Here is a 25,019-nt window from a genome sequence, read left to right on the forward strand (position 1 = left end):
GTAGTAGTGGTAGGGGATAGTAGTGGTAGTAGTGGTAGGGGATAGTAGTAGTAGTAGTGGTAGTAGTGGTAGTAATGGTAGGGAATAGTAGTGGTAGTGGTAGGGGATAGTAGTGGTAGGGGATAGTTGTGGTAGGGAATAGTAGTGGTAGGGGATAGTAGTGGTAGTGGTAGGGGCTAGTAGTGGTAGGGGGTAGTAGTGGTAGTAGTGGTAGGGAATAGTAGTGGTAGTAGTGGTAGGGGATAGTAGTGGTAGTAGTGGTAGGGAATAGTAGTGGTAGTAGTGGTAGTAGTGGTAGTAGTGGTAGGGAATAGTAGTGGTAGTAGTGGTAGGGGATAGTAGTGGTAGTAGTGGTAGGGAATAGTAGTGGTAGGGGATAGTAGTGGTAGTAGTGGTAGGGGATAGTAGTGGTAGTAGTGGTAGGGAATAGTAGTGGTAGTAGTGGTAGGGAATAGTAGTGGTAGGGAATAGTAGTGGTAGGGAATAGTAGTGGTAGTAGTGGTAGTAGTGGTAGGGAATAGTAGTGGTAGTAGTGGTAGGGGATAGTAGTGGTAGTAGTGGTAGGGGATAGTAGTGGTAGTAGTGGTAGGGGATAGTAGTGGTAGTAGTGGTAGTAGTGGTAGGGGATAGTAGTGGTAGTAGTGGTAGGGGATAGTAGTGGTAGTAGTGGTAGTAATCGTAGGGGATAGTAGTGGTAGTAGTGGTAGTAATGTTAGGGAATAGTAGTGGTAGTGGTAGGGAATAGTAGTGGTAGGGGGTAGTAGTGGTAGTAATGGTAGGGGATAGTAGTGGTAGGGGGTAGTAGTGGTAGGGGATAGTAGTGGTAGTAGTAGTAATGGTAGGGAATAGTAGTGGTAGTGGATAGTAGTGGTAGTGGATAGTAGTGGTAGTAGTGGTAGGGGGTAGTAGTGGTAGTAGTACAGTGGGGAGAACAAGTATTTGATACTGACGATTTTGCAGGTTTTCCTACTTACAAAGCATGTAGAGGTCTGTATTTTACTAGGCAAGTCAGTTAAGAACAAATTCTTATTTTCAATGACGGCCTAGGAACAGTGGGTTAACTGCCTGTTCAGGGGCAGAACGACAGATTTGTACCTTGTCAGCTCGGGGATTCGAACTTGCAACCTTTCGGTTACTAGTCCAACGCTCTAACCACTAGGCTACCCTTCTGTGATAATGCAGAAAGGTAATGAATTGGTTGTAATTTTGGGTAGAGCAGACATGTCCATATGTCTGTGTTAGCTGTATGTGTGACATAACTCCACCAGTCCTATTTATGATGTCATTCACTAAAAGTATACCTTTTTTTCTTTTTTTTTCTTCGAAAATATATTTTTTAATCAATTAGTATATTTGAGTTTAACCACAATATTTGTTGTATTATTTGTTCTGTCTTTTCAGGTGGATTAACCTGAAATTGCAACCAACTTTCGAAAGCTTGTTTAAATAATAAAGATATTTTGGAGATGATTTCCTTTTCAAACAACCAGCAGGTGTAATCTGTATAAAGGGGAAAAGGCCCTTCTTGAACACAGGATGAGACATTCCTACCAGTTTACTAGAGAACCAGTTTGGATTTAAGTATAACTTTTGTATGACTGATGCCATTAGTGAGAGGTCTAATGCTTTAATATGTAATCATTTCTGCCCTCCGAATTCATATTCGTTATATAAATAGAGGCCCTTTTCATTTTGTCTGGCTTGCCATTCCAAATAAAATGGAATCTTTTTTGTTCATATCATTTAAAAAGCAGGTAACTAGGTGTAGGCAAAACCATAAACAAATAGGTCAACTATGATGTGACTAAAGAGTTAATCAGGGTGATTTTCCCACAAATAGACAGGTATTTTCCTTTCCATGGTAGCAAGATCTTATCTATTTTTGCTAACTTTCTATAAAAATGTATTGGAGTGAGATCATTTCTTTCTTTGGGGATTTGTATACTGAGTATGTCCACATCTCTGTCAGACCATTTAATTGGTAAACTACATGGTAATGTAAATTAGCATTTTTTAGTGATCCAACACTTATCATAATTTGGATTTAATCCAGAGAGGATAGAAAAAGTATCAAGATCCTCTAAGAGGCCGTGGAGAGATTCTAATTGTGGTTTTAAAAGAAAACATGAATCATCAGCGTACAATGAATTCTTTGTTTTTAAGCCACGGATTTCTAATCCCTTAATATTATTGTTTAATCTCATTTTAACAGCTAACATTTCGATGGCAATAATAAATAGATATGCCGATAGTGGATTATTCTGTGCCTCTATGGTACAGATTTTATTGCTATCTAACTGTACTCTTTTGATCTGAATTGTTTTTGTTTTATAGATGAGTACTGAATTGCATGGCCTCTAAACGCACACTTAAAAGTGTCCCATACAATAAGGGGATCTGCTGTACCTATGTTATGTCTGAAAAAAGTCATTTATAAATTATTCTGTCCTAATTCTAAACAATTTATCATCTAGTAGGCTTTGATTAAATTTTCAATATCCTCGCCCACGTGGAAATTCTGTAATTTTACAGTTATAGTTGGGCGGAGAGACAGACAGATTACAGTTACAGTGGGGTGGAGAGACAGACAGATTACAGTTATAGTGGGGCGGAGAGACTGTCACGAACCTTGCCGAAGACGGTGCCTCTTCCTGTTCGGGCGGTGCTCGGCGGTCGTCGTCGCCGGCCTATTAGCTGCCATCGATTTCCTTTCCGTTTGTTTTTGGTTATTGGGTAATTGGGTACACCTGTTTTGTATTAGGGTTTGTTTGTATGGTATTTAAGGGCACTAGGCCTGCTGGGTATTTGTGCGGGCTTGTTTGTGTTACTCTGTGTTTGATGGTGTGAGTTATTTGTACATTTATTCTCCGGACTATTTTGTCCTGTTGTTTGGACCGGCAACCTATTATACGCCCTGTGTGTTGGCGTGACTGTTTTGTTGCACTGGGGAATAAATTTGAAGGAAAGACTGAACCCTGCTCTCTGCGCCTGATTCCACCCACCACCACTCCTAATTGATCGTAACAGAAGCCCGCACCACCAAAATGGAATCAGCAGGAGCAGCGACCATCCCTCTCCCCACTATGGAGGAGCGCGTTCACCACCACACAGCGGTCCTCCATCGGATTGGTACCGCGATGGACCAGATGATGGAGAGGATGGAACGATGGGAGAGGAGTGGCCTACCGACGTCTACCCCAGGTCCCCCACTGCCGACATCACCTACTCCACCTACGTCATCCTCTGGGTCCGGCGCACTGCGTCTCTCCCCCCCGAGGGAGTACGATGGAGCGGCGGCTGGGTGCCAGGGATTTTTGCTCCAGCTAGAGCTCTACCTGGCTACCGTGCGTCCGGCTCCCTCGGGTGAGGAGAGTGTGAGCCTCCTCGTCTCCTGTTTAACGGGCAGGGCCCTGGACTGGGCTAACGCGGTCTGGAACAGTCCAGACTCGGCTCGGGACAACTACCTGGAGTTCACCCGCCGTTTCCGAGCTGTGTTCGATCATCCACCAGAGGGTAAAGTGGCGGGTGAGCGACTGTTCCACCTCAGACAGGAGACGAGGAGCGCACAGGACTTCGCGTTGGAGTTTAGGACCCTAGCTGCTGGTGCTGGGTGGAATGACAGGGCCCTGATGGACCATTACCGGTGTAGTCTCCGGGAGGACGTCCGCCGGGAGCTAGCTTGCAGGGACACAACTCTCTCCCTGGATGAACTAATAGACATGTCTATTCGATTGGACAACCTGCTAGCTGCCCGCTGGCGTTCAGAAGGGGTCCTGTTAATTCCACCTTCCAGCTCTCCCACTCCCACTCCGATGGAGTTGGGAGGAGCTGCATCTAGGGGGATCAGAGGGGGCTCCTCCTGCTCCTATTGTGGACGGAGAGGACACACTTCGGACCGGTGTTGGAGGAGTCCCTCTGGGAGTCGAGAGGGTCGGCGGAACACTCCTCGGCCACCCCAGGTGAGTAAGCACCAAACTCACCCAGAGCTCCCTGTTGGTCACATGTTTTTGTTAATTTTTTTTCCTGCGTTTTTCCCCTCCCTTCAGCATAAGGCGCTATTCGATTCAGGCGCAGCTGGGAGTTTTATGGATCGTGGACTCGCCCGTAAATTGGGTATTCCGTTAGTACAGATAGACCCACCTGTCCCCGTGCACTCCTTAGATAGCCGACCGTTAGGGTCAGGGTTGGTCAGGGAGGCCACGATTCCGCTGGACATGGTAACGCAGGGGAATCATAGGGAGAGGATCAGTTTCTACCTTATTGATTCACCTGGGTTTCCGGTGGTGTTGGGGGTTCCCTGGCTGGCTATTCACAATCCCCTTATTTCCTGGAAACAGGGGGCTCTTAAGGCGTGGTCAGACGAGTGTTCAGAGAGGTGTATAGGAGTTTCCATCGGTGCCACGACGGTGGAGAGTCCAGACCAGGTTTCCACCGTGCGCATTCCCCCAGAATATGCCGATTTGGCTATCGCTTTTAGTAAGAAGAGGGCGACCAAATTACCACCTCATCGACGGTGGGATTGCGTGATAAACCTCCAGGAGAACGCTGCACTTCCCCGGAGTCATGTGTACCCGCTGTCACAGGAGGAGACGGTGGCTATGGAAACATATGTCACGGAAGCTCTGAGACAGGGGTACATTCGGCCCTCCATGTCACCCGTCTCCTCAAGTTTCTTTTTGTAAGGAAAAAGGAGGGAGGTCTGCGTCCGTGCATTGATTATCGAGGTCTCAATTCGATCACAGTGGGTTTTAGTTATCCGCTACCTCTCATCGCTACGGCGGTGGAATCATTCCACGGAGCGCGTTTCTTCACAAAACTGGACCTCAGGAGCGCGTATAATCTGGTGCGTATTCGGGGAGGAGACGAGTGGAAAACAGCGTTTAGTACCACATCAGGCCACTATGAGTACCTCGTCATGCCGTATGGGTTGATGAATGCTCCAGCCGTCTTCCAATCCTTTGTAGATGAGATTCTCAGGGACTTGCACGGGCAGGGTGTGGTAGTGTATATTGATGACATCTTGATTTATTCTGCCACACGCGCCGCGCATGTTTCCCTGGTGCGCAGGGTTCTTGGGCGACTGCTGGAGCATGACCTATACGTCAAGGCTGAGAAATGTGTGTTCTCCAAACCAGCCGTTTCCTTCCTGGGTTATCGCATTTCCAGCTCGGGGATGATGATGGAGTGTGACCGCGTTAACGGCGTGCGTAATTGGCCGACTCCGACCACGGTAAAGGAGGTGCAGCGATTTTTAGGGTTTGCCAATTACTACCGGAGGTTTATCCGGGGTTTTGGCCAAGTAGCGGCGCCCATTACCTCACTGCTAAAGGGGGGGCCGGTGCGTCTGCAGTGGTCAGCAGAGGCTGATGGAGCCTTCAACCAGTTGAAGACACTGTTCACTGGGGCTCCCGTGTTGGCGCATCCGGACCCTTCGTTAGCATTCATAGTGGAGGTGGATGCGTCCGAGGCTGGGGTTGGAGCCGTGCTGTCTCAGCGCTCGGGTACGCCACCGAAGCTCCGTCCCTGCGCTTTCTTTTCTAAGAAGCTGGGTCCGGCGGAGCGGAACTATGATGTGGGGGACCGGGAGTTACTAGCTATGGTAAAAGCCCTGAAGGTGTGGAGACACTGGCTAGAGGGGGCTAAACACCCTTTTCTCATCTGGACTGACCACCGTAATCTGGAGTATATTCGAGCAGCGAGGAGACTGAATCCGCGTCAGGCTAGGTGGGCCATGTTCTTTACACGTTTTAGATTTACGATCTCTTACAGACCAGGTTCCCTCAACACTAAGGCCGACGCGCTGTCCCGTCTCTATGACACCGAGGACCGGGCCATCGAACCCACTCCCATCCTTCCAGCCTCTCGGCTGGTGGCCCCAGTGGTATGGGAGGTGGACGCGGACATCGAGCGAGCGTTGAGGGTTGAACCTGCGCCTACACAGTGTCCGACTGGTAGAAGTTACGTACCGCTTGGTGTCCGTGAAAAGTTGATTCGGTAGGCCCACACACTACCGTCATCCGGGGAATGATAGGACAGTGCGGGGTCTTAGGGGGAAATACAGGTGGCCCACCTTAGCTAGGGATGTGAGGCTCTATGTCTCTTCCTGTTCGGTATGCGCCCAGAGTAAGGCTCCTAGGCACCTTCCTCGAGGGAAGTTACAGCCCCTCCCGGTTCCACAACGGCCATGGTCCCATTCTCGGTAGATTTCCTTACTGATCTTCCCCCATCTCAGGGGAACACTACCGTTCTGGTCGTTGTGGATCGGTTCTCTAAGTCCTGCCGTCTCCTCCCATTGCCTGGTCTCCCTATGGCCCTACAGACTGCAGAGGCTCTATTTACCCACGTCTTCCGGCACTATGGGGTTCCAGAGGATATCGTCTCGGGTTTGGAAGGCGTTTATGGAGCGTCTGGGGATCTCGGTCAGCCTTACCTCTGGTTATCACCCCGAAAGTAATGGGCAGGTGGAGAGAGTAAACCAGGAAGTGGGCAGGTTTCTGAGGTCGTATTGCCAGGACCGGCCAGGAGAATGGGCGAGGTACGTCCCGTGGGCAGAGTTGGCCCAGAACTCTCTTCGACATTCGTCCACGAATATGTCGCCATTCGAATGCGTACTGGGCTACCAGCCGGTCCTGGCTCCGTGGCATCAGAGTCAGACCGAGGCTCCTGCGGTGGAGGAGTGGGTACAGCGCTCTAGAGAGACCTGGCGGGCAGTCCAGGATCCTCTCAGGCAGGCCAGTGAACGGCAGAAGAGAGACACTGACCGCCACCGCAGCGAGGCCCCGGTGTTCGCACCAGGGGACAGGGTCTGGCTCTTGACCCGAAACCTGCCCCTCCGCCTGCCCTGCCGGAAGCTGGGGCCGCAGTGTGTGGGGCCATTTAAAGTCCTGAGGAGGATAAACGAGGTGTGTTATAGATTGCAACTTCCCTCTTATTATCGTATTAACCCCTCGTTTCATGTGTCTCTCCTCAGGCCGGTGGTAGCTGGTCCCCTACAAGACAGTGAGGTACCGGAGGTCCCTCCACCCCCTCTGGACATCGAGGGGTCCCCGGCGTACACAGTACGAGCTATTCTGGACTCGAGATGCCGGGTGAGGGGCCTGCAGGACCTCGTGGACTGGGAGGGGTACGGTCCGGAGGAGAGGTGCTGGGTACCGGGGAGGGACATTTTAGATCCTTCCCTCTTGAGGGATTTCCATCGCCTCCACCCGGATCGCCCTGCGCCTCGTCCTCCGGGTCGTCCTCGAGGCCGGGGTCGGCGCGCTGCGGGAGCCGCGCGTCAGGGGGGGGGTACTGTCACGAACCTTGCCGAAGACGGTGCCTCTTCCTGTTCGGGCGGTGCTCGGCGGTCGTCGTCGCCGGCCTATTAGCTGCCATCGATTTCCTTTCCGTTTGTTTTTGGTTATTGGGTAATTGGGTACACCTGTTTTGTATTAGGGTTTGTTTGTATGGTATTTAAGGGCACTAGGCCTGCTGGGTATTTGTGCGGGCTTGTTTGTGTTACTCTGTGTTTGATGGTGTGAGTTATTTGTACATTTATTCTCCGGACTATTATACGCCCTGTGTGTTGGCGTGACTGTTTTGTTGCACTGGGGAATAAGTTTGAAGGAAAGACTGAACCCTGCTCTCTGCGCCTGATTCCACCCACCACCACCATCGTAACAGAGACAGACAGATTACAGTTATAGTGGGGCGGAGAGACAGACAGATTACAGTTATAGTGAGGGCGGAGAGACAGACAGATTACAGTTATAGTGAGGGGGAGAGACACACAGATTACAGTTATAGTGGGGCGGAGAGACAGACAGATTACAGTTATAGTGAGGGGGGAGAGACAGCCAGATTACAGTTATAGTGAGGGGGGAGAGACAGACAGATTACAGTTACAGTGGGGCGGAGAGACAGACAGATTACAGTTATAGTGAGGGGGGAGAGACAGACAGATTACAGTTATAGTGGGGCGGAGAGACAGACAGAATACAGCAGGGTCTTATCTGCAGTACGTGTGTGGTCTTATCTCCAAAGTGTGTGCGTGTGTGTGTGCGTGTGTGAGAGAGTGTAAGTGTGTGTGTGTGTCCGCATGCATGTGCGTTTGTGTGTCTGTGTGTGTGTGTGTGTGCGTGCGTGCGTGCGTGTGTGTGTGTGTTTGTGTGTCTGTGTGTCTGTGTGTGTGTGTGCGTGCGTGTTTGTGTCTGTGTGTGTGTGTTATGTGCTTGTATGCCTGCGTGTGTGTGTCTGTGTGTGTGTGTGTGTCTGTGTGTGTGTGTGTGTGTGTGTGTGTGTATGTGTTTGTGTGCGTGCGTGTGTGTGTCTGTGTGTGTGTGTGTGTGTCTGTGTGTGTGTGTGTGTGTGTGTGTGTGTGTGTGTGTGTGTGTGTGTGTGTGTGTGTGTGTGTGTGTGTGGTGTGTGTGTGTGTGTGTGTGTGTGTGTGTGTGTGTGTGTGTGTGTGTGTGCGGCTTGAGAGGTTTTTACAGACCAGGCGGGTTGAAATGTCACCTGCTTCTCCTTTTCAGGGGGACAGCAATGTCAGAGGTCAACAAGGGCCACCGACAGACTATTTCAATACACACACACACAAACACACACACACACACACACACACACACACACACACACACACACACACGGTTGTGATTCCTCACCCACTGTGTCACAGGGCTGGTCTTTGTGCACGCAGAAGTCAGTCCTGCAACGAGAAGAACAATATTATAACAAGTTCAGTCCATCTGACCTCATCCTGCAATGCTACTGTGTTGATAAGGGTGTAGGGTGAAGTTTCCAATGCTACTGTGTTGATAAGGGTGTAGGGTGAAGTTTCCAATGCTACTGTGTTGATAAGGGTGTAGGGTGAAGTTTCCCATGCTACTGTGTTGATAAGGGTGTAGGGTGAAGTTTCCCATGCTACTGTGTTGATAAGGGTGTAGGGTGAAGTTTCCAATGCTACTGTGTTGATAAGTGTGTAGGGTGAAGTTTCCAATGCTACTGTGTTGATAAGGGTGTAGGGTGAAGTTTCCAATGCTACTGTGTTTGATAAGGGTGTAGGGTGTAGTTTCCAATGCTATTGTGTTGATAAGGGTTTAGGGTGAAGTTTCAATGCTACTGTGTTGATAAGGGTGTAGGGTGAAGTTTCCAATTCTACTGTGTTGATAAGTGTGTAGGGTGAAGTTTCCAATGCTACTGTGTTGATAAGGGTGTAGGGTGAAGTTTCCAATGCTACTGTGTTGATAAGGGTGTAGGGTGAAGTTTCCAATGCTACTGTGTTGATAAGGGTGTAGGGTGAAGTTTCCAATGCTACTGTGTTGATAAGTGTGTAGGGTGAAGTTTCCAATGCTACTGTGTTGATAAGGGTGTAGGATTATGACAGACCAGCTAGATCTACTGTCTCTATTTAATATGACAGACCAGCTAGATCTACTGTCTCTTATATAATGACAGACCAGCTAGATCTACTGTCTCTATTATATATGACAGACCAGCTAGATCTACTGTCTCTATTATAAATGACAGACCAGCTAGATCTACTGTCTCTATTATATTATGACAGACCAGCTAGATTTTTTGATCTACTGTCTCTATTTAATATGACAGACCAGCTAGATCTACTGTCTCTATTATATTATGACAGACCAGCTAGATCTACTGTCTCTATTATATTATGACAGACCAGCTAGATCTACTGTCTCTATTATATTATGACAGACCAGCTAGATCTACTGTCTCTATATATTATGACAGACCAGCTAGATACTGTCTCTATTATATTATGACAGACCAGCTAGATCTACTGTCTCTATTATATTATGACAGACCAGCTAGATCTACTGTCTCTATTATATTATGACAGACCAGCTAGATCTACTGTCTCTATTATATTATGACAGACCAGCTAGATCTACTGTCTCTATTATATTATGACAGACCAGCTAGATCTACTGTCTCTATTATATTATGACAGACCAGCTAGATCTACTGTCTTATTATATATGACAGACCAGCTAGATCTACTGTCTCTATTATATTATGACAGACCAGCTAGATCTACTGTCTCTATTATAATATGACAGACCAGCTAGATCTACTGTCTCTATTATATTATGACAGACCAGCTAGATCTACTGTCTCTATTATATTATGACAGACCAGCTAGATCTACTGTCTCTATTATATTATGACAGACCAGCTAGATCTACTGTCTCTATTATATTATGACAGACCAGCTAGATCTACTGTCTCTATTATATTATGACAGACCAGCTAGATCTACTGTCTCTATTATATTATGACAGACCAGCTAGATCTACTGTCTTATTATATATGACAGACCAGCTAGATCTACTGTCTCTATTATATTATGACAGACCAGCTAGATCTACTGTCTCTATTATATTATGACAGACCAGCTAGATCTACTGTCTCTATTATATTATGACAGACCAGCTAGATCTACTGTCTCTATTATATTATGACAGACCAGCTAGATCTACTGTCTCTATTATATTATGACAGACCAGCTAGATCTACTGTCTCTATTATATTATGACAGACCAGCTAGATCTACTGTCTCTATTATATTATGACAGACCAGCTAGATCTACTGTCTTATATATTATGACAGACCAGCTAGATCTACTGTCTCTTATAATATGACAGACCAGCTAGATCTACTGTCTCTATTATATTATGACAGACCAGCTAGATCTACTGTCTCTATATATTATGACAGACCAGCTAGATCTACTGTCTCTATTATATTATGACAGACCAGCTAGATCTACTGTCTCTATTATATTATGACAGACCAGCTAGATCTACTGTCTCTATTATATTATGACAGACCAGCTAGATCTACTGTCTCTATTATATATGACAGACCAGCTAGATCTACTGTCTCTATTATTTATGACAGACCAGCTAGATCTACTGTCTCTATTATATTATGACAGACCAGCTAGATCTACTGTCTCTATTATATTATGACAGACCAGCTAGATCTACTGTCTCTATTATTATGACAGACCAGCTAGATCTACTGTCTCTATTATATTATGACAGACCAGCTAGATCTACTGTCTCTATTATATTATGACAGACCAGCTAGATCTACTGTCTCTATTATATTATGACAGACCAGCTAGATCTACTGTCTCTATTATATTATGACAGACCAGCTAGATCTACTGTCTCTATTATATTATGACAGACCAGCTAGATCTACTGTCTCTATTATATTATGACAGACCAGCTAGATCTACTGTCTCTATATTATGACAGACCAGCTAGATCTACTGTCTCTATTATATTATGACAGACCAGCTAGATCTACTGTCTCTATTATATTGACAGACCAGCTAGATCTACTGTCTCTATTATAATATGACAGACCAGCTAGATCTACTGTCTCTATTATAATATGACAGACCAGCTAGATCTACTGTCTCTATTATATTATGACAGACCAGCTAGATCTACTGTCTCTATTATATTATGACAGACCAGCTAGATCTACTGTCTCTATTTATTATGACAGACCAGCTAGATCTACTGTCTCTATTATATTATGACAGACCAGCTAGATCTACTGTCTCTATTATATTATGACAGACCAGCTAGATCTACTGTCTCTATTATAATATGACAGACCAGCTAGATCTACTGTCTCTATTATAATATGACAGACCAGCTAGATCTACTGTCTCTATTATATTATGACAGACCAGCTAGATCTACTGTCTATTATATTATGACAGACCAGCTAGATCTACTGTCTCTATTATATTATGACAGACCAGCTAGATCTACTGTCTCTATTATATTATGACAGACCAGCTAGATCTACTGTCTCTATTATATTATGACAGACCAGCTAGATCTACTGTCTCTATTATATTTGACAGACCAGCTAGATCTACTGTCTCTATTATATTATGACAGACCAGCTAGATCTACTGTCTCTATTATATATGACAGACCAGCTAGATCTACTGTCTCTATTATATATGACAGACCAGCTAGATACTGTCTCTATTATATTATGACAGACCAGCTAGATCTACTGTCTCTATTATATTATGACAGACCAGCTAGATCTACTGTCTCTATTATATTATGACAGACCAGCTAGATCTACTGTCTCTATTATATTATGACAGACCAGCTAGATCTACTGTCTCTATTATAATATGACAGACAGCTAGATCTACTGTCTTTTTATTTGACAGACCAGCTAGATCTACTGTCTCTATTATATTATGACAGACCAGCTAGATCTACTGTCTCTATTAATATGACAGACCAGCTAGATCTACTGTCTCTATATATTATGACAGACCAGCTAGATCTACTGTCTCTATTATAATATGACAGACCAGCTAGATCTACTGTCTCTATTATATTATGACAGACCAGCTAGATCTACTGTCTCTATTATATTATGACAGACCAGCTAGATCTACTGTCTCTATTATATTATGACAGACCAGCTAGATCTACTGTCTCTATTATATTATGACAGACCAGCTAGATCTACTGTCTCTATTATATTATGACAGACCAGCTAGATCTACTGTCTCTATTATATTATGACAGACCAGCTAGATCTACTGTCTCTATTATATTATGACAGACCAGCTAGATCTACTGTCTCTATTATATTATGACAGACCAGCTAGATCTACTGTCTCTATTATATATGACAGACCAGCTAGATCTACTGTCTATTATTATATTATGACAGACCAGCTAGATCTACTGTCTCTATTATATTATGACAGACCAGCTAGATCTACTGTCTCTATATAATATGACAGACCAGCTAGATCTACTGTCTATTATATTATGACAGACCAGCTAGATCTACTGTCTCTATTATATTATGACAGACCAGCTAGATCTACTGTCTCTATTATATTATGACAGACCAGCTAGATCTACTGTCTCTATTATATTATGACAGACCAGCTAGATCTACTGTCTCTATTATAATATGACAGACCAGCTAGATCTACTGTCTCTATTATATTTGACAGACCAGCTAGATCTACTGTCTCTATTATATTATGACAGACCAGCTAGATCTACTGTCTCTATTATATTATGACAGACCAGCTAGATCTACTGTCTCTATTATATTATGACAGACCAGCTAGATCTACTGTCTCTATTATATTATGACAGACCAGCTAGATCTACTGTCTCTATTATATTTGACAGACCAGCTAGATCTACTGTCTCTATTATATTATGACAGACCAGCTAGATCTACTGTCTCTATTATATTATGACAGACCAGCTAGATCTACTGTCTCTATTATATTATGACAGACCAGCTAGATCTACTGTCTCTATTATATTATGACAGACCAGCTAGATCTACTGTCTCTATTATATTATGACAGACCAGCTAGATCTACTGTCTCTATTATATTATGACAGACCAGCTAGATCTACTGTCTCTATTATATTATGACAGACCAGCTAGATCTACTGTCTCTATTATATTATGACAGACCAGCTAGATCTACTGTCTCTATTATATTATGACAGACCAGCTAGATCTACTGTCTCTATTATATTATGACAGACCAGCTAGATCTACTGTCTCTATTATATTATGACAGACCAGCTAGATCTACTGTCTCTATTATATTATGACAGACCAGCTAGATCTACTGTCTCTATTATATTATGACAGACCAGCTAGATCTACTGTCTCTATATAATATGACAGACCAGCTAGATCTACTGTCTCTATATAATATGACAGACCAGCTAGATCTACTGTCTCTATTATATTATGACAGACCAGCTAGATCTACTGTCTCTATATATTATGACAGACCAGCTAGATCTACTGTCTCTATTATAATATGACAGACCAGCTAGATCTACTGTCTCTATTAAATATGACAGACCAGCTAGATCTACTGTCTCTATTATATTATGACAGACCAGCTAGATCTACTGTCTCTATTATATTATGACAGACCAGCTAGATCTACTGTCTCTATTATATTATGACAGACCAGCTAGATCTACTGTCTCTATTATATTATGACAGACCAGCTAGATCTACTGTCTATTATATTATGACAGACCAGCTAGATCTACTGTCTCTATTATATTATGACAGACCAGCTAGATCTACTGTCTCTATTATATTATGACAGACCAGCTAGATCTACTGTCTCTATTATATTATGACAGACCAGCTAGATCTACTGTCTCTATTATATTATGACAGACCAGCTAGATCTACTGTCTCTATTATATTATGACAGACCAGCTAGATCTACTGTCTCTATTATATATGACAGACCAGCTAGATCTACTGTCTCTATTATATTATGACAGACCAGCTAGATCTACTGTCTCTATTATATTATGACAGACCAGCTAGATCTACTGTCTCTATTATATATGACAGACCAGCTAGATCTACTGTCTCTATTATATTATGACAGACCAGCTAGATCTACTGTCTCTATTATATTATGACAGACCAGCTAGATCTACTGTCTCTATTATATATGACAGACCAGCTAGATCTACTGTCTCTATATAATATGACAGACCAGCTAGATCTACTGTCTCTATTATATTATGACAGACCAGCTAGATCTACTGTCTCTATTATAATATGACAGACCAGCTAGATCTACTGTCTCTATTATAATATGACAGACCAGCTAGATCTACTGTCTCTATTATATTATGACAGACCAGCTAGATCTACTGTCTCTATTATATTATGACAGACCAGCTAGATCTACTGTCTCTATTATAATATGACAGACCAGCTAGATCTACTGTCTCTATTATATTATGACAGACCAGCTAGATCTACTGTCTTTATATATTATGACAGACCAGCTAGATCTACTGTCTCTATTATATTATGACAGACCAGCTAGATCTACTGTCTCTATTATATTATGACAGACCAGCTAGATCTACTGTCTCTATTATATTATGACAGACCAGCTAGATCTACTGTCTCTATTATATTATGACAGACCAGCTAGATCTACTGTCTCTATTATATTATGACAGACCAGCTAGATCTACTGTCTCTATTATAATATGACAGACCAGCTAGATCTACTGTCTCTATTATATTATGACAGACCAGCTAGATCTACTGTCTCTATTATATTATGACAGACCAGCTAGATCTACTGTCTCTATTATAATATGACAGACCAGCTAGATCTACTGTCTCTATTATATTATGACAGACCAGCTAGATCTACTGTCTCTATTATATTATGACAGACCAGCTAGATCTACTGTCTCTATTTTATTATGACAGACCAGCTAGATCTACTGTCTCTATTATATTATGACAGACCAGCTAGATCTACTGTCTCTATTATATTATGACAGACCAGCTAGATCTACTGTCTATATATTATGACAGACCAGCTAGATCTACTGTCTCTATTATAATATGACAGACCAGCTAGATCTACTGTCTCTATTATATTATGACAGACCAGCTAGATCTACTGTCTCTATTATATTATGACAGACCAGCTAGATCTACTGTCTCTATTATATTATGACAGACCAGCTAGATCTACTGTCTCTATTATATATGACAGACCAGCTAGATCTACTGTCTCTATTATATTATGACAGACCAGCTAGATACTGTCTCTATTATATTATGACAGACCAGCTAGATCTACTGTCTCTATTATATTATGACAGACCAGCTAGATCTACTGTCTCTATTATATTATGACAGACCAGCTAGATCTACTGTCTCTATTATATTATGACAGACCAGCTAGATCTACTGTCTCTATTATAATTGACAGACCAGCTAGATCTACTGTCTCTATTATATTATGACAGACCAGCTAGATCTACTGTCTTTTAATATTATGACAGACCAGCTAGATCTACTGTCTCTATTATATTATGACAGACCAGCTAGATCTACTGTCTCTATTATAATATGACAGACCAGCTAGATCTACTGTCTCTATTATATTATGACAGACCAGCTAGATCTACTGTCTTATTATATTATGACAGACCAGCTAGATCTACTGTCTCTATTATATTATGACAGACCAGCTAGATCTACTGTCTCTATTATATTATGACAGACCAGCTAGATCTACTGTCTCTATTATATTTGACAGACCAGCTAGATCTACTGTCTCTATTATAATATGACAGACCAGCTAGATCTACTGTCTCTATTATAATATGACAGACCAGCTAGATCTACTGTCTATTATATTATGACAGACCAGCTAGATCTACTGTCTCTATTATATTATGACAGACCAGCTAGATCTACTGTCTCTATTATATTATGACAGACCAGCTAGATCTACTGTCTCTATTATATTATGACAGACCAGCTAGATCTACTGTCTCTATTATATTATGACAGACCAGCTAGATCTACTGTCTCTATTATATTATGACAGACCAGCTAGATCTACTGTCTCTATTATAATATGACAGACCAGCTAGATCTACTGTCTCTATTATATTATGACAGACCAGCTAGATCTACTGTCTCTATTATATTATGACAGACCAGCTAGATCTACTGTCTCTATTATATTATGACAGACCAGCTAGATCTACTGTCTCTATTATATTATGACAGACCAGCTAGATCTACTGTCTCTATTATATTATGACAGACCAGCTAGATCTACTGTCTCTATTATAATATGACAGACCAGCTAGATCTACTGTCTCTTATAATTATGACAGACCAGCTAGATCTACTGTCTCTATTATATTATGACAGACCAGCTAGATCTACTGTCTCTATTATAATGACAGACCAGCTAGATCTACTGTCTTATTATATTATGACAGACCAGCTAGATCTACTGTCTCTATTATATTATGACAGACCAGCTAGATCTACTGTCTCTATTATATTATGACAGACCAGCTAGATCTACTGTCTCTATTATATTATGACAGACCAGCTAGATCTACTGTCTCTATTATATTATGACAGACCAGCTAGATCTACTGTCTCTATTATATTATGACAGACCAGCTAGATCTACTGTCTCTATTATATTATGACAGACCAGCTAGATCTACTCTTTCTCTATTATATATGACAGACCAGCTAGATCTACTGTCTCTATATATATTTGACAGACCAGCTAGATCTACTGTCTCTATTATATTATGACAGACCAGCTAGATCTACTGTCTTATATATATGACAGACCAGCTAGATCTACTGTCTCTATTATATTATGACAGACCAGCTAGATCTACTGTCTCTATTATATTATGACAGACCAGCTAGATCTACTGTCTCTATTATATTATGACAGACCAGCTAGATCTACTGTCTTATTATATTATGACAGACCAGCTAGATCTACTGTCTCTATTATATTATGACAGACCAGCTAGATCTACTGTCTCTATATATTATGACAGACCAGCTAGATCTACTGTCTCTATTATATTTGACAGACCAGCTAGATCTACTGTCTCTATTATAATATGACAGACCAGCTAGATCTACTGTCTCTATTATAATATGACAGACCAGCTAGATCTACTGTCTCTATTATATTATGACAGACCAGCTAGATCTACTGTCTCTATTATATTATGACAGACCAGCTAGATCTACTGTCTCTATTATATTATGACAGACCAGCTAGATCTACTGTCTCTATTATATTATGACAGACCAGCTAGATCTACTGTCTCTATTATATTATGACAGACCAGCTAGATCTACTGTCTCTATTATATTATGACAGACCAGCTAGATCTACTGTCTCTATTATATTATGACAGACCAGCTAGATCTACTGTCTCTATTATATTATGACAGACCAGCTAGATCTACTGTCTCTATTATATTATGACAGACCAGCTAGATCTACTGTCTCTATTATATTATGACAGACCAGCTAGATCTACTGTCTCTATTATATTATGACAGACCAGCTAGATCTTGTCTCTATTATATTATGACAGACCAGCTAGATCTACTGTCTCTATTATATTATGACAGACCAGCTAGATCTACTGTCTCTATTATAATATGACAGACCAGCTAGATCTACTGTCTCTATTATATTATGACAGACCAGCTAGATCTACTGTCTCTATATTTATGACAGACCAGCTAGATCTACTGTCTCTATTATATTATGACAGACCAGCTAGATCTACTGTCTCTATTATATTATGACAGACCAGCTAGATCTACTGTCTCTATTATATTATGACAGACCAGCTAGATCTACTGTCTCTATTATATTATGACAGACCAGCTAGATCTACTGTCTCTATTATATATGACAGACCAGCTAGATCTACTGTCTCTATTATATTATGACAGACCAGCTAGATCTACTGTCTCTATTATATTATGACAGACCAGCTAGATCTACTGTCTCTATTATATTATGACAGACCAGCTAGATCTACTGTCTCTATTATATTATGACAGACCAGCTAGATCTACTGTCTCTATTATATTATGACAGACCAGCTAGATCTACTGTCTCTATTATATTATGACAGACCAGCTAGATCTACTGTCTCTATTATATTATGACAGACCAGCTAGATCTACTGTCTCTATTATATTATGACAGACCAGCTAGATCTACTGTCTCTATTATATTATGACAGACCAGCTAGATCTACTGTCTCTATTATATATGACAGACCAGCTAGATCTACTGTCTCTATTATATTATGACAGACCAGCTAGATCTACTGTCTCTATTATATTATGACAGACCAGCTAGATCTACTGTCTCTATTATATTATGACAGACCAGCTAGATCTACTGTCTCTATTATATTATGACAGACCAGCTAGATCTACTGTCTCTATTATATTATGACAGACCAGCTAGATCTACTGTCTCTATTATATTATGACAGACCAGCTAGATCTACTGTCTCTATTATATTATGACAGACCAGCTAGATCTACTGTCTCTATTATATTATGACAGACCAGCTAGATCTACTGTCTCTATTATAATATGACAGACCAGCTAGATCTACTGTCTCTATTATATTATGACAGACCAGCTAGATCTACTGTCTCTATTATATTATGACAGACCAGCTAGATCTACTGTCTCTATTATATTATGACAGACCAGCTAGATCTACTGTCTCTATTATATTATGACAGACCAGCTAGATCTACTGTCTCTATATATTATGACAGACCAGCTAGATCTACTGTCTCTATTATAATATGACAGACCAGCTAGATCTACTGTCTCTATTATATTATGACAGACCAGCTAGATCTACTGTCTCTATTATATTATGACAGACCAGCTAGATCTACTGTCTCTATTATAATATGACAGACCAGCTAGATCTACTGTCTCTATTATATTATGACAGACCAGCTAGATCTACTGTCTCTATTATATTATGACAGACCAGCTAGATCTACTGTCTCTATTATATTATGACAGACCAGCTAGATCTACTGTCTCTATTATATTATGACAGACCAGCTAGATCTACTGTCTCTATTATATATGACAGACCAGCTAGATCTACTGTCTCTATTATATTATGACAGACCAGCTAGATCTACTGTCTCTATTATATTTGACAGACCAGCTAGATCTACTGTCTCTATTATATTATGACAGACCAGCTAGATCTACTGTCTCTATTATATTATGACAGACCAGCTAGATCTACTGTCTTTATAATTATGACAGACCAGCTAGATCTACTGTCTCTATTATATTATGACAGACCAGCTAGATCTACTGTCTATTATATTATGACAGACCAGCTAGATCTACTGTCTCTATTATATTATGACAGACCAGCTAGATCTACTGTCTCTATTATAATATGACAGACCAGCTAGATCTACTGTCTCTATTTATTATGACAGACCAGCTAGATCTACTGTCTCTATATATTATGACAGACCAGCTAGATCTACTGTCTCTATTATAATATGACAGACCAGCTAGATCTACTGTCTCTATTATATATGACAGACCAGCTAGATCTACTGTCTCTATTATATTATGACAGACCAGCTAGATCTACTGTCTCTATTATATTATGACAGACCAGCTAGATCTACTGTCTCTTATATTATGACAGACCAGCTAGATCTACTGTCTCTATTATATTATGACAGACCAGCTAGATCTACTGTCTCTATTATATTATGACAGACCAGCTAGATCTACTGTCTCTATTTATTATGACAGACCAGCTAGATCTACTGTCTCATTATATTATGACAGACCAGCTAGATCTACTGTCTCTATTATATTATGACAGACCAGCTAGATCTACTGTCTCTATTATATTATGACAGACCAGCTAGATCTACTGTCTCTATTATAATATGACAGACCAGCTAGATCTACTGTCTCTATTATATTATGACAGACCAGCTAGATCTACTGTCTCTATTATATTATGACAGACCAGCTAGATCTACTGTCTCTATTATAATATGACAGACCAGCTAGATCTACTGTCTCTATATAATATGACAGACCAGCTAGATCTACTGTCTCTATTATATTATGACAGACCAGCTAGATCTACTGTCTCTATTATATTATGACAGACCAGCTAGATCTACTGTCTCTATTATATATGACAGACCAGCTAGATCTACTGTCTCTATTATATTATGACAGACCAGCTAGATCTACTGTCTCTATTATATTATGACAGACCAGCTAGATCTACTGTCTCTATTATAATATGACAGACCAGCTAGATCTACTGTCTCTATTATAATATGACAGACCAGCTAGATCTACTGTCTTTAATATTATGACAGACCAGCTAGATCTACTGTCTCTATTATATTATGACAGACCAGCTAGATCTACTGTCTCTATTTATTATGACAGACCAGCTAGATCTACTGTCTCTATTATATTATGACAGACCAGCTAGATCTACTGTCTCTATTATATTATGACAGACCAGCTAGATCTACTGTCTCTATTATAATTTGACAGACCAGCTAGATCTACTGTCTCTATTATATTATGACAGACCAGCTAGATCTACTGTCTCTATATATTATGACAGACCAGCTAGATCTACTGTCTATTATATTATGACAGACCAGCTAGATCTACTGTCTCTATTATATTATGACAGACCAGCTAGATCTACTGTCTCTATTATATTATGACAGACCAGCTAGATCTACTGTCTCTATTATATATGACAGACCAGCTAGATCTACTGTCTCTATTATAATATGACAGACCAGCTAGATCTACTGTCTCTATTATATTATGACAGACCAGCTAGATCTACTGTCTCTATATATATGACAGACCAGCTAGATCTACTGTCTCTATTATAATATGACAGACCAGCTAGATCTACTGTCTCTATTATATTATGACAGACCAGCTAGATCTACTGTCTCTATTATAATATGACAGACCAGCTAGATCTACTGTCTCTATTATTATTATGACAGACCAGCTAGATCTACTGTCTCTATTATATTATGACAGACCAGCTAGATCTACTGTCTCTATTATATTATGACAGACCAGCTAGATCTACTGTCTCTATTATTATGACAGACCAGCTAGATCTACTGTCTCTATTATATTATGACAGACCAGCTAGATCTACTGTCTCTATTATATTATGACAGACCAGCTAGATCTACTGTCTCTATTATATTATGACAGACCAGCTAGATCTACTGTCTCTATTATAATATGACAGACCAGCTAGATCTACTGTCTCTATTATATTATGACAGACCAGCTAGATCTACTGTCTTTATTATTATGACAGACCAGCTAGATCTACTGTCTCTATTATATTATGACAGACCAGCTAGATCTACTGTCTCTTATAAATATGACAGACCAGCTAGATCTACTGTCTCTATTATAATATGACAGACCAGCTAGATCTACTGTCTCTATTATATTATGACAGACCAGCTAGATCTACTGTCTCTATTATATTATGACAGACCAGCTAGATCTACTGTCTCTATTATAATATGACAGACCAGCTAGATCTACTGTCTCTATTATATATGACAGACCAGCTAGATCTACTGTCTCTATTATATTATGACAGACCAGCTAGATCTACTGTCTCTATTATATATGACAGACCAGCTAGATCTACTGTCTCTATTATAATATGACAGACCAGCTAGATCTACTGTCTCTATTATATTTGACAGACCAGCTAGATCTACTGTCTCTATTATATTATGACAGACCAGCTAGATCTACTGTCTCTATTATATATGACAGACCAGCTAGATCTACTGTCTCTATTATATATGACAGACCAGCTAGATCTACTGTCTCTATTATATTATGACAGACCAGCTAGATCTACTGTCTCTATTATAATTTGACAGACCAGCTAGATCTACTGTCTCTATTATATTATGACAGACCAGCTAGATCTACTGTCTCTATATATTATGACAGACCAGCTAGATCTACTGTCTCTATTATATTATGACAGACCAGCTAGATCTACTGTCTCTATTATATATGACAGACCAGCTAGATCTACTGTCTCTATTATATTATGACAGACCAGCTAGATCTACTGTCTCTATTATATTATGACAGACCAGCTAGATCTACTGTCTCTATTATAATATGACAGACCAGCTAGATCTACTGTCTCTATTATAATATGACAGACCAGCTAGATCTACTGTCTCTATTATATTTGACAGACCAGCTAGATCTACTGTCTCTATTTTATTATGACAGACCAGCTAGATCTACTGTCTCTATTATATATGACAGACCAGCTAGATCTACTGTCTCTATTATATTATGACAGACCAGCTAGATCTACTGTCTCTATTATATTATGACAGACCAGCTAGATCTACTGTCTCTATTATATTATGACAGACCAGCTAGATCTACTGTCTCTATTATATATGACAGACCAGCTAGATCTACTGTCTCTATTATAATATGACAGACCAGCTAGATCTACTGTCTCTATTATAATATGACAGACCAGCTAGATCTACTGTCTCTATTATATTATGACAGACCAGCTAGATCTACTGTCTCTATTATATTATGACAGACAGCTAGATCTACTGTCTTATTATATATGACAGACCAGCTAGATCTACTGTCTCTATTATATTATGACAGACCAGCTAGATCTACTGTCTTTATATATTATGACAGACCAGCTAGATCTACTGTCTATATATTATGACAGACCAGCTAGCTAGATCTACTGTCTCTATTATATTATGACAGACCAGCTAGATCTACTGTCTCTATTATAATATGACAGACCAGCTAGATCTACTGTCTCTATTATATTATGACAGACCAGCTAGATCTACTGTCTCTATTATAATATGACAGACCAGCTAGATCTACTGTCTCTATTATATTATGACAGACCAGCTAGATCTACTGTCTCTATTATATTATGACAGACCAGCTAGATCTACTGTCTCTATTATCGATTCCCAAACCTTCCATAACAAAGCCATCACCTACAGAGAGATGAACCTGGAGAAGAGTCCCCTAAGCAAGCTGGTCTTGGGGCTCTGTTCACAAACACAAACACACCCCACAGAGCCCCAGGACAGCAGCACAATTAGACCCAACCAAATCATGAGAAAACAAAAATATAATTATTCGACACATTGGAAAGAATTAACAAAAAACAGAGCAAACTAGAATGCTATTTGGCCCTACACAGAGAGTACACAGCGGCAGAATACCTGACCACTGTGACTGACCCAAAATTAAGGAAAGCTTTGACTATGTACAGACTTAGTGAGCATAGCCTTGCTATTGAGAAAGAGAAGACAGGCTATGTGCTCACTGCCCACAAAATGGGGTGGAAACTGAGCTGCACTTCCTGCCCTCCTTCCACATGTATGACCATATTAGAGACACATATTTCCCTCAGGTTACACAGGCCCACAAAGAAATTGAAAACAAATCAAATTTGAATGAATTCCCATATCTACTGGGTGAAATACCAGTGTGGCATCACAGCAGCAAGATTTGTGACCTGTCGCCACAAGAAAAGGGCAACCAGTGAAGAACAAACACCTTTGGAAATACAACCAATATTTATGTTTATATATTTTTCCTTTTGTACTTGAACTATTTGCACCTAATGTGACATTTGAAATGTCTTTATTCTTTTGAACTTATGTGAGTGTAATGTTTACTGTTCATTTTTATTTTGTTTTTTTCACTTTTGTTTGTTATCTATTTCACTTGCTTTGGCCCTTGCCTATGAAGCCCATTGAATTGAAATTGAAATTGAAATGGAGAGAGAGCTGGGAGAGAGAGAGAGAGAGAGAGAGAGAGAGAGAGAGAGAGAGAGAGTAGGAGAGAGAGAGAAGGAGACTATATCAGATACACAGTGACAACAGTGCCAGTCCTGGACAGTGACAGTGTGATTGGAAGCGTGACAGTGACAATGACAGTTACCTCGTGACGAGCACGGCCGTGTCCACAGGTGGGATGTCATCCCTGCCCCCGGGCACGTAATTGTTGCCTAAGTAACGGGGGCCGCCGTACTCCTCCCACTGCCACTGACAGAAGCTCTCCAGGGACCTTTCTCCGTGGTGGCCCACTTTCAGCTTGTCCTGTAGAGGAAACAGGGAAGGAAGCAAGACAAGGAGATAATGAGAGGAGATGAGGACATAATCTTTCCAGAGCCCTCTCTCCGTGGTGGCCCATCTTCAGCCTGTCCTGTGGAGAAAACAGAACAGCATCACACACAGGGTCAGGGAAGGAGAAGAGGAAAGGAGACAAGAAACAAGGAGACAATAATAGAGGAGAATTGATAGAAGCTCTCCCTCTCTGTGGAAAGAGGAGAAGTGATAGAAGCTCTCCCTCTCTGTGGAAAGAGGAGAAGTGATAGAAGCTCTCCCTCTCTGTGGAAAGAGGAGAAGTGATAGAAGCTCTCCCTCTCTGTGGAAAGAGGAGAAGTGATAGAAGCTCTCCCTCTCTGTGGAAAGAGGAGAAGTGATAGAAGCTCTC

At 41.2% G+C, this 25,019-nt stretch overlaps 1 protein-coding gene across 1 annotated transcript in view; it reads right to left on the reverse strand.

The window, feature by feature from the left end:
* The window catches only part of adamts17 (ADAM metallopeptidase with thrombospondin type 1 motif, 17), a gene marked incomplete in the record, with an annotated part of 184,084 nt that overhangs the window by 115,007 nt on the left and 44,058 nt on the right, over positions 1-25,019 (reverse strand). Inside the window, 2 exon segments of the mRNA XM_031812744.1 lie at positions 8,640-8,683; positions 24,465-24,622. Coding sequence (XP_031668604.1) covers positions 8,640-8,683; positions 24,465-24,622 — 202 coding nt within the window.

Source organism: Oncorhynchus kisutch, unplaced genomic scaffold, assembly GCF_002021735.2.
Source record: "Oncorhynchus kisutch isolate 150728-3 unplaced genomic scaffold, Okis_V2 Okis03b-Okis08b_hom, whole genome shotgun sequence".
Taxonomy (NCBI): domain Eukaryota; kingdom Metazoa; phylum Chordata; class Actinopteri; order Salmoniformes; family Salmonidae; genus Oncorhynchus; species Oncorhynchus kisutch.